This window comes from Mercenaria mercenaria, chromosome 5 (genome assembly GCF_021730395.1).
Source record: "Mercenaria mercenaria strain notata chromosome 5, MADL_Memer_1, whole genome shotgun sequence".
NCBI lineage: Eukaryota > Metazoa > Mollusca > Bivalvia > Venerida > Veneridae > Mercenaria > Mercenaria mercenaria.
Window position 1 is genome coordinate 92,530,123 of NC_069365.1, and position 15,288 is coordinate 92,545,410.

Sequence of the window (15,288 nt, forward strand, 5' to 3'; positions counted from 1 at the left end):
GACAATCTGTTACTGCAAAGAAAACACGAGTTTTAATATATTACATGTATCTTCTTTCTGTCTTGCAAAAATAAGGAAATACAGTTCAAATAATAACCTAAATTTTATCTTATTATATTTTAATTGATTTAAGAAGTCCTAGCACACAGAATAAACATTAATGAAGCATTACCTTTCCCTTTATATTAAAGCCTGCATTTTTGTGTTTAAAGTCAGGGGTAACGTGTAACTTTCTGGTTAATTGTTTTTGAAATGTAATTATGTCTGCAAACACAGGGTTCGATATGTACATGAATATATCAGATATTCACATTTTATAGAAGACAGAATTACTAAACTACGCTTTATTCTTTCAATTTTTGAACATTGTATATATGAGCCGCGTCATGAGAAAACCAACATAGTGGCTTTGCGATCAGCATGGATCCAGACCAGCCTGCGCATCCGCGCAGTCTGGTCAGGATCCATGTTGTTTGCTAACGGTTTCTCTAATTGCAAAAGGTTTCGAAAGCGAACAGCATGGATCCTGACCAGATTGCGCGGATGCGCAGGCTGGTCTGGATCTATGCTGGTCGCAAAGCCGCTATGTTGGTTTTCTCATGGCGCGGCTCATATATAGTATTTATTGAAGTTAACACGTCCATGTATATCCTTTCAGCACATGTAACGTAATAAGAGGTATTAGCATCTGATGGCCCCTTCACGCTGCCGAAGAATCAACATTTATTATACGAAATTCATTTTGAAATTATTCCTGAAATTTCTAACTCAGCAGCTCTCAAGTATGGACATATTTTACATCAGAGGCATATACTGATACTTTCAGACAACATCAAAACCCACCTTTTGAACGATTTGACGAAGTTACAAAAATCTCCATATACACTTGCTCCGTTACGGACCCCTGTGTGATTTGTGTTTATTCCTAGTTCAAATATTTGTTCGTAAATGAAAAGCTGGCATGTCCTGTTAAAGCCCTGGTAATTCAAATCGTCAGAAAGGGCTGAAAATTGACTTCTCTTAGCAAAAAAGAACAAAAAAGAAAATAATAAGTCCACGCGCATACATTTTGACGGGGTGACTCCTGCGCGTGACCTCTTACTATCGACCAATGCAAATGCGACTTTCGTTTTAAAGTTTAGCCTGTCTACTTTAATTTTCTTTACTTCCGAAAATAGCTTAGGATCGAATGACGTCCTATTCTGTGTTGACAAAACATACCTATGCCTTGCGAGATTGAATGAAAATGTGCCCGTTAGGAAAATAATTTTTTACTAAAAATAAGTGGGTTTTTTTCGACATTTTTAACACATTTGTACGACATACATTTGGGACAAAAATAGGCATAAAAATGCATTTTAGATAATGCGTATATCCTTTCCGCACCTGTAACGTAATAAAACGTATAGCGTCTGATTACCCTTAAACGCTTCCGTAGAATTGTTACGCGAAATTCATTTTGAAATTATTTCTGAAATGTCTAAGTCTGCAGCTCTCAAATACAAAAATACCAATCACCAGAGGCATATACTGATACTTTCAGACAACATCAAAAACCACATTTTAAACGATTTGCGAGTTCAAAAAATCTCCATATAAACTTCAACGGCTCCATTACGAAACCCTGTGGGATTCGTGTTTATTCCGAGTTCAAATATTGTTTTCGTAGATGAAAAGCTGACATGTCGTGCTAAAGCCCAGGTATTTCAAATTGTCAGAATATACTGAAAATTGACTACACATTAGCAAAAATAATAAGAAGAAGTCAACGCTCATACATTTTGACTGGGTCATCTACTGGTCATGATCAACCTCCTTATTACGTTTCGTGATCCTAGGCCCAAACGTTCTCAAGTTATCGTCCGGAAACGGTTTAACTGTTCCGGGTCACTGTGACCTTGACCTTTAACCTACTAACCTCAAAATTAATAGGGGTCTTCTGCTGGTCACGATTAACTTTCTAACTAAGTTTAGTGATCCTAGGCATTAGCGTCCGGAAACGGTTTAACTGTTCCGGGTCACTGCGACCTTTACCTTTGACCTACTGACCTCAAAATCAATAGGGATAATGTACTGGTCATGACAACCTCAAATTAACTTTTATGATCCTATACCAAAGCTTTCTAGAGTTATCATCCGGAAACTTTTAAACTGTTCCAAGTCACTGCGACCTTGACCTTTGACTTACTGACCTCAAAATCAATAGGATTCATTTGCTGGTCATGACCAATCTCCTTATAAACTTTCATAATCCTAGGCCTTAGCCTTTTTGAGTTATCATCTTGAAAACGATTGGTCTACGGACCGATCGATCAACCGACCGACTGACATGTGCAAAACAATGTACCCCTCCTTCTTCGAAGGTTTGTGGGGGTAAAATAATCCTACAGTTGGATGAGATTCAGTCCTACAGTAATAAAGGGCAAGTTATTTGAAGTCAAATCATTCCAGAAGATATATCTTAGAAATTGCTATGAAGGTAATACTACTTTACTTTGCTGTAAATTTAATTATGAATTAATCCATCACTTACTAGACATTAGAAGCTATTTGGTAATTCTGGATTTGTCATCTGTATAATTTGAAGTGATGCGTATTTATTACCTATTTCATTGTATAAAATATTTGAACTGTAAATAAATGAATTCTGACTGGCCAGAATGTCCGCCCTTTGCACAAATAACATATTATACATTATCAAAAAAACTGTGCAAAATAATATGTAATGATAAAGTAAAAGAACTGTACAATATCATATGGAATTGTGTGCAAATTGTGGGCATTCTGGCCAGTCAGAATTTATTTGTTTATAATTCATATAAAGACGCAGTTTTCATTATCAATAGCGTTTAAAAGGTATGGATACATCAAAAGAAGTTTGAAATACCTGTCTTTTTAATATGTTTATTTCACAATGAATATGATTGATATCAATCATATCGAGTATTATATGGTTTTATACAATGTATACTCTTTAAACAGAGATACATACAAAAGATGGTAAATATATGTTGTTTTATAAAAAAAATATATGTTATAAATATAGTTTATAGCAAAAACAGATATATAGTTTATAGCAAAAAGAGATATACCGCCGAAACTTTGATAAAATAAATTGTAAGATTAGTGTTAATATCGTGGTGGTGTTGATATATTTTAGTATCAAATTACTAAAGGCATCCTGTCCACAAAGAAGCAACAATATATAACAATACTATTAAAATATATCAAATATTGATGCCTCGTAAGCCAATATAATTTTGGTATCATTTGAAAAAGAAAAAAGAAATTACATGACAAAAATATGGTACAAAACATTTATTACTTCACAGTTTTCAGTGATATCTGAACAAAATCCAGTTATTACAGTGTAAGATTTATCATTTCGCAGTCAAAAAACATGACTGTAGTGATTCATGCATACTATAATCGTTATCTTATTTACTAATTCTTGTTTAGCAGACACAACCAAAAATAACATCGGGTCATAGGTCATCGAACTATTTATTTGTGGATCCGATACCTTAACACAAATTTAGATATCTGCCTTGCTTTAACTATAGCACTGTATGCTTTATACTATTTTACACTTAATGAGAACAGTCATCAGCCTTGTCCGCCTGTACAATAATAAGTAATATATAGATATAAACAATGATCCATATGTCAGTATGGTACGAGTCATTTGAAAATTAGAATAATTCATCTGAGCTGATAAAACGTATATATATAAATAATTAAAAAAAAGAGGATGCAGTAGGATATAATGAAGAGTACATAATTAGCATACCCGCTTCATAACTTCACTTATAGAATGTTGTAATACAACATCTTTATTACAATTTCTCATAAAGGACTTTGAAAGTAACCGTGTATATCAACGGTTTTATTCCTTCGATAAAATAAAATGAAACATACTGTTTTGTTTGTTTGTTTGTTTAAGGGTTAACACTGCCTTTCAAAAGTGTTTCGGTTATGTAACGGCGGGCAGTTAACTTAACCAGTGTTCACGGATTCTGTACCAGTACAAAACTGTTATCTGCAAATAACTGCCAACTTCCCCACATGCATAAGAGATGGAGGACAAATGATTTCAAACACAATATCTGTCATCAAGTCATCACGAAGAACATAAGCCTCGCCGTATATATATATTATATATATACGGGATACCTGAAGAGAAAGAATCTCAATTTGAAGTGATATGTGTTTTATAAATAAAAAATGCAGTATTGATTTATTCAAATCAAGCTTTTACGTCGAACACAGTTCACTTTACCTTTTATTTTTCAGTCTGATATGTTAAATATCATTTTAGGCCTTAAAAAATTCTTTGTTTCCATTAACATGCTCAAACAAATTAGGATAGGTAGGTCGGAAAACTTTTTTTTTTGGATTTTTTTTTTATTAAGTGGGACTTTTCGGAAATTATTTTTGTGTCAAAAAATGAATACACATAAGGAGGTTATACCTTTTGAGCATCAGTAAGTTGATTTCTAACATCACTGACCATATTTAAAGCAGAAAAAGTGCAGTTTTGCAACTTTTTGTCAAAAAGTTGAAAAAAATTTTCTCCAAGGCAATAAAAACATTTAGGGTCGGGCCAAAAATTTAGGTAGGTCGAGATACCGGAAACGAATATTTTTTCTTTACGCCTTATCCATTCCAAATACCCTTTTCCAATAAAGGCAAATCTGTGTTATACAAAAACGCGCCTTGTCTACAACAAGGTTTACACAGTTTATACGGATCTTGTATTAATTTGCACTGATACTAATCCCTAGCTCCATCATCAAAATAACAAGGCAGTCTGAAAGACAGTTAAATCCCCCGCCACTGCTATGGATAGTGAAAGGGTAAAACCTTTGATTTTAGCTGTGACCTTGACCTTGAACTGACATGGCTGACTCGTGAATTCTGCACAACGTCTTGATGAGGTGATCATTTGACCAAAGTTTCATGAAAATCCTTCAAGGGGTTTAGGAGATACAGAGCTGAAACCTTTGACCTTCAGTTGTGACCTTGACCTTGAGTTGACATGGCTGACTCATGAGTTCTTGATGAGGTGATCATTTGACCCAAGTTTGATGAAAATCCTTCAAGGGGTTAAGGAGATACAGAGTGAACACCAAATGGAAGGCTCAAACCTTCGACCCTTAGTTGTGACCTTGACCTTGAGCTGGCATGGTTGACTCATAATTTCTGCACATCGTTCTGATGAGGTAATCATTTGACCCAAGTTTTATAAAATTCCTTCAAGGGGTTTAGGAGATATAGAGCGGACACGAAATGGAAGGCTCAAACCTTTGACCTTCAGTTGTGACCTTGACCTTGAGCCGACATGGCTGACTCATAAGTTCTACAAATCGCCTTGATGAGGTGATCATTTGACCCAAGTTTGATGAAAATCCTTCAAGGGGTTTAGGAGATATAGAGCGGACACAAAATGGAAGGTTCAAACCTTTGACCCTAAGTTGTGACCTTGACCTTGAGCCGGCATGACTGACTCATGGGTTCTGCACATCGTCTTGATGAGGTGATCATTTGACCCAAGTTTTATAAAATTCCTTCAAGGGGTTTAAGAGATATAGAGCGGACACAAAATGGAAGGCTCAAACCTTTGACCTTGAGTTGTGACCTTGACCTTGAGCTGGCATGGCTGACTCATGGGTTCTGCACATCGTCTTGATGAGGTGATCATTTGACCCAAGTTTTATTAAATTCCTTCAAGGGGTTTAGGAGATATAGAGCGGACACAAAATGGAAGGCTCAAACCTTTGACCTTGAGTTGTGACCTTGACCTTGAACCGACAAGTCTGACTCATGGGTTCTGCACATCGTCTTGATGAGGTGATCATTTGACCCAAGTTTCATGAAAATCCTTCAAGGGGTTTAGGAGATATGGACCGGACACGATTTTGTTACGGACGGAAGGACGGAAAGACGGAAGGACGGACGGAAAGACGGACGGACGGAAGGACGGACGGACGGAAGGACGGACGCAGACCATTCCTATAATCCCTCCGCCACGGCGGGGGATTAAAAATATGATAAGAAAAAGAGCTGCTCACATTTCCGTGGTGCAGCTATAATAGATTCTGAATTGTTAACAGGTAAGTAAACTGTACATTTGCCTTTGATTCAACTGAAAGAGCTTATTTCGAAAGTCGGAGAATGTATTGTCGTGTTTATTTTTATCACCATGTAAACTGAGGTGTTAAGAGTTTTCCTCCTTCCGTTTTCTCATTTTTAATATATATTTGTATTCCAACATAAACACAATAAAAGAACATAACCGCACATGCAAAAGATGTAAATGTGTTTTGTACATATAAACACAAACATCAGAAATAATGAAATCTCCCTTCAAAGAAGTTTGTCAGTATTTTTTGGAAAGTGATGGCGCTATTGCATTAGTGGTGGAGCTATACAGTAGTGGTGGCGTTCTGTCGTATAGTTAGTATTAAGTGTCTGACAAGAAAGAAGTAATTTTATGTTAACCTTTGACTTCTAAGTGTGACACAGACCTTGGAGCTAGGGGTCTGGGTATTGCGTACGACACATCGTCTCATTATTGTAAACATTTATGTCAAGTTATTTCAAAATCCTTTCATTGATGGCAGAGTTATGAACCAGACGCGAAACAGACCCTGTTAACCTTTAACCTATATGTATGACCTTTACCTTTGAGCTATGGGTCTTGTGTCTTGCGCATGAAACATCACCTCATTATGGGAAACATTTATGCCAAGTTATTTTAAGATCCCTTTATGAATGGCAAAGTAACAGCCCGGACAAGAATTTACCCGGACGCACGCGCGCACGTATGCACGGACGGACGGACGGACAGTAATATGCCTATCATCGGGGGAGGGGGGCATAATAAATAGGGGAACACAAAGGGGCGCCGCCTTGAAACGGTCAATGTGCAAAAGCACCACAGGGGAGCTTAGACCAGTCTATGGTGCACACCTAACCTTACTCTTACCCCTAGCATCTTCCAAAGTCAACAACAGTAATATAAAGGGCAATTGTCAACTAGGTAAATTTAACTAAATGTTCTTAAGGTAGTTCTACACGTTTAATAAACCGGGAATGATGGAGTAACTTCATTTATCCCGATAACGTAGAATAAAACCTGGACTTGGTATATGAAAATGAGATTTGTTTTATAAATTATTCTAACATTACTCGAATTGATTTCCAGTTAAACAAAGAAGGAAATCAAGCTCTGTATATTCTGCGATAAACAACGGTTGACGCGCGGACCGGTAAGAAAAGCATTATGACGTCAAATTGCAGCTTGACGTACGATACATTACACCTCGGGTAAATGAAGTCCAGCATAATATTTATTAAACTATGTCAATGATCATGTCAGAATGAAAACAATCAATGCCTTCTTGTGATTTATCGTCTTATTTACCACGTTTCATCGTTCAGGTGCTTCAGTATTGAACCGTGGTTCTTCCTACGCATCTGAACTCTGAACCGTGCTAAATTAGACGATAAAACACTCAAAGGCCTTGATTATTTGTTAAATAGCCACCCCTTGAGTTAATTGTTTGAAACAACAACGTTATATTACTATTTTTCTAAAGATAAACTATAATATTAAACACTTTAAATAACTCTAAATAATGAATTAAAATTGGCGTGTTATGTGCGGATCTATAATTATGGACAAATATCTCAAAAACAAGTACACGGAATTATACATTTTATCTTAACATATTATAAATCATGCGTTTATTTAAGATTATGAAGCTTCGTTAAAATCTATATAGTAGAAAAATGTATTGGAAAATGTTATCAAAACTGTGACGCCCACTTTGAAAACTTGTGCGTTGTCCAAATTTTTCAAATCACTCCGGCAACAAGTCAAGCACACGACCCTACGTTTTTTTCTTATTTGACGACTTTGTAAGTATGAAGTTCTAACAAAACTTGGTTTAATCAAACTCTACATTGTAAAAAGAATTTTTAAACATGCAGAATACCTTAAGCTTTGTAAGAATGAAAAGTAATTATAGCAAATTCACGCATTGTAATAACATAATCGTTATAATGCCCATTTAAAACCTCGAAAACAGTATATAAAACATTTCTGCTATACGTGTCTGGTTTAACATGAGATGTGATGCCCTCATCATAAGCAATAATCACTTTAGGAACCCAATCGAATGTTTATTGTGTTACCGTCTCAGATTGATTTGAATCTCCAAATTTCGTACAATTTTAATGGTGAACCACAAATCCATTACAATGTAAAGAAAATAAAAGTTCGAGAGAAAATGTTGACCTAACGGCAATGAGCCCTCTGGACATATTTATCGCATGGATTCTTCTTTTAGCTATAATCAGATCCGTTTCATTATGTCGTTTCCATCTCTAAATTAATGACAGTACTTGCATTGTTATTTCTAGAACGGTTACTCACTTGAATATCATTATTATTAACTCAGAAATGAGTTATTAGTTCACTTTGCATTTCATCAATTATGTTCCTAAACTCATCCCAGTCTACTGTCAACGTTGGTACACTTTGACATGCTTCTACAAGTGAATGTAAAGTCGCTCTTTCTCCTGTCTGCCGATGCCATAATCGGAGCATCTCGTATATGGTCATGACAGTGCTGTGATTGTCTTGTTTTAAGTTGTCGATCTGCACTTGTGTGACACCTAACGTCAGTGCTAGAAACTCCCAGTTCTTTCCTAAAGCTTGAGATACTTTTCCAATGTCCTTGTCTGACAGCTTATTACACGGAATATTTGTCGTTTCAATGTCATCTGGAAGAAACCATTCTGATTTTGCCTCATGTACTTGTATTTTATGATTTCCATAGTCTTCGCAAGGTACTTCCTTTCTGTCTTTTAAATCTGATATATCCATTAACCGGCATTTTTCTTGACCATGACTCTCGTGGTTGCATCTGTAACCAAAGGAGTAAGGCTTTATATATTCTCCTTTGTACCTAGGTTGTCTTCCTAGCTCATGTTTACATAAAGATTCCGTGAACCGCCGGAAAAAATCCCCCAATGTAACTTTTCCAATCAAACCTACAAGTACCAATTCTATAGTCATTTCTGGCAAATCCATTTCAATTAGTCCAACATGTTCGATATCCAACCTTAACACTGCAAGGTTTTCAAAAAGCAAATGTTTTCTCTTGAATGTCACGACAGACCATTTTCCTAGACTCGCTGCTACTAGGCGGTGAAACACAGTTGGAATAACTGAAGAGTTACCGAAACGGAAGGCAAGTCGAATCAATGACTGCTTTTTGCCGTTCAGAAAATCATCAATGAGAGTTGGAGAACAATGATGCTTTAGAAGGCTAGGTACAACAAACCAGCCAAGTCCGCTTGACGTATAACTGTTCTCGTCAAAAGCCATTGCTTCAGATATAATACAATGTTTCTTTAAAAAGGCTAGAAGAATGTCTTGATTCTCCAGAAACGATTTGTCTTTATTCTGACTCCACTGGTGTTCGATCAATCCAGTTTCTAATCTTGCATTGTTCATCAACTTTTTCCATAATGGACGAATTGTAGGATCATTGTTACAAAATCTTTGGGACGTTATGATGCATTTAAAGGCATCTACTAAGTATTGTGGATTTAAAACTATATGCCCTGAAATTGGATCTTCGTCAAAATATACCAATGTTCCTTTAATGTGGTGGTACTGCAAAAACAGTTTGATCTGTTCTTCGTCACCAAGTGAAAATTCATTTTTTGCATCTATTTCCTTCACTTCATCAAATGTAATAATATTTTCGTGGGTCAATTTATTTAATGATTTTTCTAATGGAATCCACTTAGCCGGAATTTCTGCTTTAAATTCTTTACGCTTGCCAATGATGATAATCAATTTTCTCAAATTAATGATCTCTTCATCATTTGGGGATGTGTTATCGATGGCGAAATCATCTATTTGAATATGATTGTGTACGTCAGTGTCATCAAACAGTTCTCTGACTTTATTAAAATATGCGCTTGCAGTCTTTCGTTTTATCTCGTCGTCTCCTTCCAATTTATCTTTGTGGGTACCCACCAAAATTACTGGCGGATGTGAGGCATCACTTGATCCTACGAATGCATGAATTGAATTCATCCAAAATTTTATGAAATATTCCATTGTTTTATCACCGGTTTCTGTCGGAAACAATTCATCCTTAATGTTATCTTCTAGTTTACGTGAAAGATCAAATACGAGTAGATAAATTGCCCTTGAACAGTGGAACATTGTATGTGTTGCATAAAATACATACTGACCGCCAAAATCCCATATATACAATTGCTCTCTTAAATCTGATTCTTCGGACATTTTACCTGATCTAATCTCGCGTAGAAATGACTGCAACTCCTCATTTTTCTCAATATCTTTGGAAAAATCAACATCTGATTCATCCGGAATGCCGCCTTCCTCGTTTTCAGAAGTACTACCATCAGAGGCTACACTTTCTTTTCTTTTTGCCTCAATTGACTGCGCAATTGAAATTATGCGACTTATAAAATCCCGACCATCCGATGTAAGGCTTACTTTTCTGTATAAAAAAGCGCCATCCCTAGTGTGTTCGCAATGATAACGGTCTATGTCTATTCCGTTGGTCATTTTAACATCATCAACAGTCTGTCCAATCAGTCTTCGTACAAGAGATGTTTTTCCCTGAGAAAAGTTCCCAACGATGTTTATCCGAATTGAATGATCTAGTTCTCTTCCATCTTGAAGGGCCTTTCTGTACAGATTGATAGTATATGGGTCATCCTTAATTTCTACTGGAACTGAAACAGTTTAATATAGGTATAACGCATCGCTTTTGCCGACGGTATATTACATAACACTAAAATGGTACTTGTTCTTTAACAAGTACATCGCGCTTGCTTATGGTCAATCAAATTAATGTGCAGAACGAACGTGCAATATACAAGGTATGTTTATCATTTGGCTGATTTCGTTTGTTTGTGTAACTTTTTTTATTTCACTTTAAACCGAATATTAGATTTCTGACAAACAACACACATGTAGATGTGTTTTAAAACATAATTAAGTTTATAGTATCCGTCATATAATGATATTTTCTACCTTCTTTTAATTCTTGAAAGACATCAATTTGATCAGGATCGTGTGACGCAGCCGCCTGCAAAATATATTGATGGCTTTACCACGAGTAGGACTCCACAATTGGGCATGTTGAAACAAAACATTTTGACTTGGTAACAACAGATTCATTTGAAATGTCGACTACAAAATATTTTCATTTAATCTGCAGACTTGAGATAAGAAAACCTGCAATCGAAAACTGAATGAAAAACAAAGTTTACTTTCTTTATGTCATCCAACATTTATCAAAGCAGGGAAAATGAATTTAAATGTTTACTGAATGAAAATAGTACATCTTCATTTGATTTATAGAAAACATAGTAGTATCAACTTACACTGATTTGTTCCTGTTGAGCAATCTGAAAGATATATATAGCGCTTCAGTATATATTGAAGAAGTAATGTTCAGCTCAGGAAAGTCAGCTGAGAGCAAGACCTATTTAACTACGACAATTGTAACAGTTTAGTAAGGGGCATCAATGTTGGAAAGTAAGAACGTGACAAAGCAAAAGGGTCATAATAGTCACATATTGCTCACATGAATGCATATTCAAATATATTTTCACCGGCGAAGAGAATTTCTTACAGCGGAAGTTTGGAGGAAATAAACGTATTTTGCTTAGTCAAGGACGTGTATATATTTTTTAATAATCAATGTTATTTTGGTTCATTGAACAACACAACTTGACAAAGGTTTTATGGAAATACACATTATATCTTAAGATGATTAGTGTTGGTGAAGCAGAGTAAAACTGGATACACCATTTATGATAAATTACGGGCGCATAACTTTAGACCAACTATCACAATCTTTTACCTAATATCGTACGCGTATGCACATTCTGTATGAATAAAATCAGGAGGAAATAAAGTTGCTAAAGTGTTAAAACGGTGAAATACACCGGTTTGTTGCATAAAGGATACATTACTACGGAATCCCTGGTCCGATTTAGACCGTAGTTAAACTAGACTGAGGTCTTGTTAAGATGTAATTAGATTGCCAGATAAATGAAAATGCAAGAGTGTAAAAATAGTGGAATGTTGATAAATCAGGGGCACTACTTAACTCCAGAACCATTTGCTCATAATCGAATTGGCATATAATCTGATATGTATACATATTCTATATCAATATGTTTAGATACACCATTTTTGTTACGCTAGGTGAAGAAATTAAGGTGTACGAATGCAATAATTTTGGCCAACGATCGCTTTTGTCTTATTTTATCTTAATGCTATTAGTATAAAGCCGCTAAAATAATATTTTTTGATACATCAAGGACCATAACTCTTTGCCTAAAGGTCCGATTTTGCCAATGATTGATCTTGAACGATATTGGGCGGTCATATTGTTTAAAACCTTAAAATTACTAAATATGTGAATTAATAATTGAGTATTAATAAAAAGTTAAAAACCAATAGCTGATAGACAGACGAACATCACACAATACAGAGATTTGTATTTCATGTATCTACATAATTCCTGTGTTGAAAGCACTAATAATATGTGTTGAGAACTTGATGTAAAATTATCAACTACACTTGGCTTTTGTCAGAATTATATAATTACATCAGTAAGACCATTCTTTGCAAGGAAAGAACGTATACATGCCAAATTATAGCAGACTCGGTTTGACTGATCATGAGATCTAAAGGTAATGAAATGTGCTACACCCATCACACGCAATAGCACCCGCTTAAGCAGACTATCGTTATAAATGAAAAACTGAATGGACTCCAATATCCCATAGAAGCAAAATTAACCTAACATCGTCTTCATGAAAAAACATTGGTTTTACGTTAAAAGTTACAACGTTACTAATATACATTTTAATTCAAAATTAGATAAAACTTACTCTGAACTTTTCAAATAACACTTCATTCTGAAAGCAAAACAAAGGGAAATAATAAGTTGGCCTCGTAACAATAACATGTATTAACTGGACAATTATAAGCGGAAATTGTTCACAAATACTGCGAATGTACAATTACATATATCTTTAAATCTACGGTAATACACAGGACCTGAGTTTAGTTTTCTAATATCAGGAGACATCACCATAAACATTAACGTCATCAATTTTTTATACTGTCTGACGCAACTAATCAGTAACAAGTTTTTTTAATGAATGTTGGCTATATTATGCAAAATATAGATTTAAAGATAACGGAAGGAAGTAGAAGGATTTTTATAATTTTAAAGATGTCTTGAATAATAACGCTTTTATGTCCAAATGTGTATTTTCCACAGTGTTGAAATCTGGAAGCTACACAATTTTTAAACAGAATTGATATTTTGAAAAATATTTATATTAAACTGTTGCCATGTGCTGACTCAGAGATATTGAAAGTTTAATAACAATTTAAGAAATAATAACCGAAATAAATTTTAAAACAATCTGGTATTCAAAATGGCTGCATTTTACAATGGAAAATGCACTATCAAAATGTTTTATGATAGACAATTTAAAAATAATTGAGATTTTAGACAACTTTTTTACCATCTATTACCATCTTTGGACATTTTTAGAATGGTATATGATATGAAAAAATTAAAGAAAAATTAAGTATAAATCTCGTTGTCATAATTATATCAATTTACAAGTTGTTCCATTTAAAGTCAAATCTGCCGTATACAGCCAGCCATGGAGCGACACATTCTTACTGCTTAATTAAGGTAGGTGGCTGCTTATGATAAGTTGAAGCTAGAACAAAAAGTATATTTAGGAAGTTGGCTGACCAGCTGCCACCAGCATGCAGATACTCAAATCAGGTGGCCGCTAAAACAGGTTTAACTGTATACAGAAATAGGCAAACATTGATGAGTAAATACAATTCTAATATGACTAACAATGCTTTAATCATCACAACGATGTTATGTTGACCTCACGTCAACGTGATATTTAGCGCCATGTACGCATCAAGAAATAGCGCTTTCAAATTCCATGAACTATTTTACTTAATAACATTTTTTAAACGAAATTTCACATTGCACAAATGTTCTGATTAATTTATACACATACTGAATGAGTTATTTGCTTTGCTGAATAATTCGCAATAATTTTCGCTCGAACTGAATTCTGCCGCAAGACGTATTACCGTTTCCGGTCCTGGCGTGTTTTAACAAATACCTACTATTGGCGCCATGCTTGCGCGAAGAAACAGTTCCATCATGTTTGATGTAAATTTTACAATAAAGAACATAGTAGAATCGAAATAATTTATAGCAAAACAGTGCTTTATCACTATTTATACACTTGGGCGGTTATACTTCGTCCGAAATAATTTACGCCCGACGTATAACCGCCCATCGTGTATAAATAGTGATAAAGCACTGTTTTGCTATAAATTGTTTCTTAAATAATATCAATGGTGTTTTATAGGTTATAATATCAATGCAACTGTCATTTCTAAGTTTCTAGTGAATACCTAACATATTTTTATCTATGATATTGAATAGATACTCACTAAATCACTTCTTTTAATTGACTTTGTCTGAAATAAAAGATAAATATCTCATTATGCCAAATAACATTGAAATTATATGGGTACGATACGTTAATTACTGTTGTTCTCTATGTTCTGTTGGCCTTTGTTAATAATACCCATGTTACAAAATACAGATAATGTTTTACCAGCATTAAATGTAGACAAAGTAGTATTTTTAATTAGTGCATGTGCTGATTTAGCTCAAAAGAAAATTGAGTATGACACTTACTTTTTAAAATAATCATTGTATGCTTTTGTTTGTATCTAATTTCATTTATAGTCGGCCCGGTTAATGATATCCTACTTAATTTAAGTGTCATCTTAAAAGCTAGTGGTTATTTCATATGTGGTTTTAACCCAAGGCCTTCCGCTTTAGAAGCCAGTGCACTTGATACTGAGCCATAGAGGCCACTTTAAGCTTTATCATTTTTATCACCGGAACGCTAACCGTATCCGTATACACACAGCATTATAAAATAAGGTGATCTTTTTGCATCACACAACCATTACGTCTTCTGACAAATCTGGTGAGAAAAGGCAGAATTAAAAAGTTTATATAAATACACAGAGGAGATATGAAAACGCAACAAACATATGCCTGAATATATTTTGTACTAGAACAAGCATCACCTTGAAATGTTCAAACATACAGATCTCGATACTCTATACCCATTGTGTTCGAATTTATTCAG

The 15,288-nt window shown here is 34.9% G+C and overlaps 1 protein-coding gene across 1 annotated transcript; it reads right to left on the minus strand.

The window, feature by feature from the left end:
- Positions 1–7,886: 7,886 nt before the first annotated feature.
- On the minus strand, positions 7,887–15,233 carry LOC123558654 (probable serine/threonine-protein kinase pats1). Its single transcript, XM_053544337.1, has 5 exons — positions 14,576–15,233; positions 12,964–12,990; positions 11,443–11,466; positions 11,090–11,144; positions 7,887–10,788 (listed from the first exon to the last, which is right to left on the minus strand). The coding sequence occupies exon 5, from the start codon at positions 10,616–10,618 to the stop codon at positions 8,462–8,464; it is 2,157 nt and encodes a 718-aa protein (XP_053400312.1). The 5' UTR covers positions 10,619–10,788; positions 11,090–11,144; positions 11,443–11,466; positions 12,964–12,990; positions 14,576–15,233; the 3' UTR covers positions 7,887–8,461.
- Positions 15,234–15,288: the final 55 nt, after the last annotated feature.

Excerpts from the sequence above, each read along its gene's own strand:
- LOC123558654 (XM_053544337.1), bottom strand. The coding sequence starts at position 10,618 with ATGACCAACGGAATAGACATAGACCGTTATCATTGCGAACACACTAGG.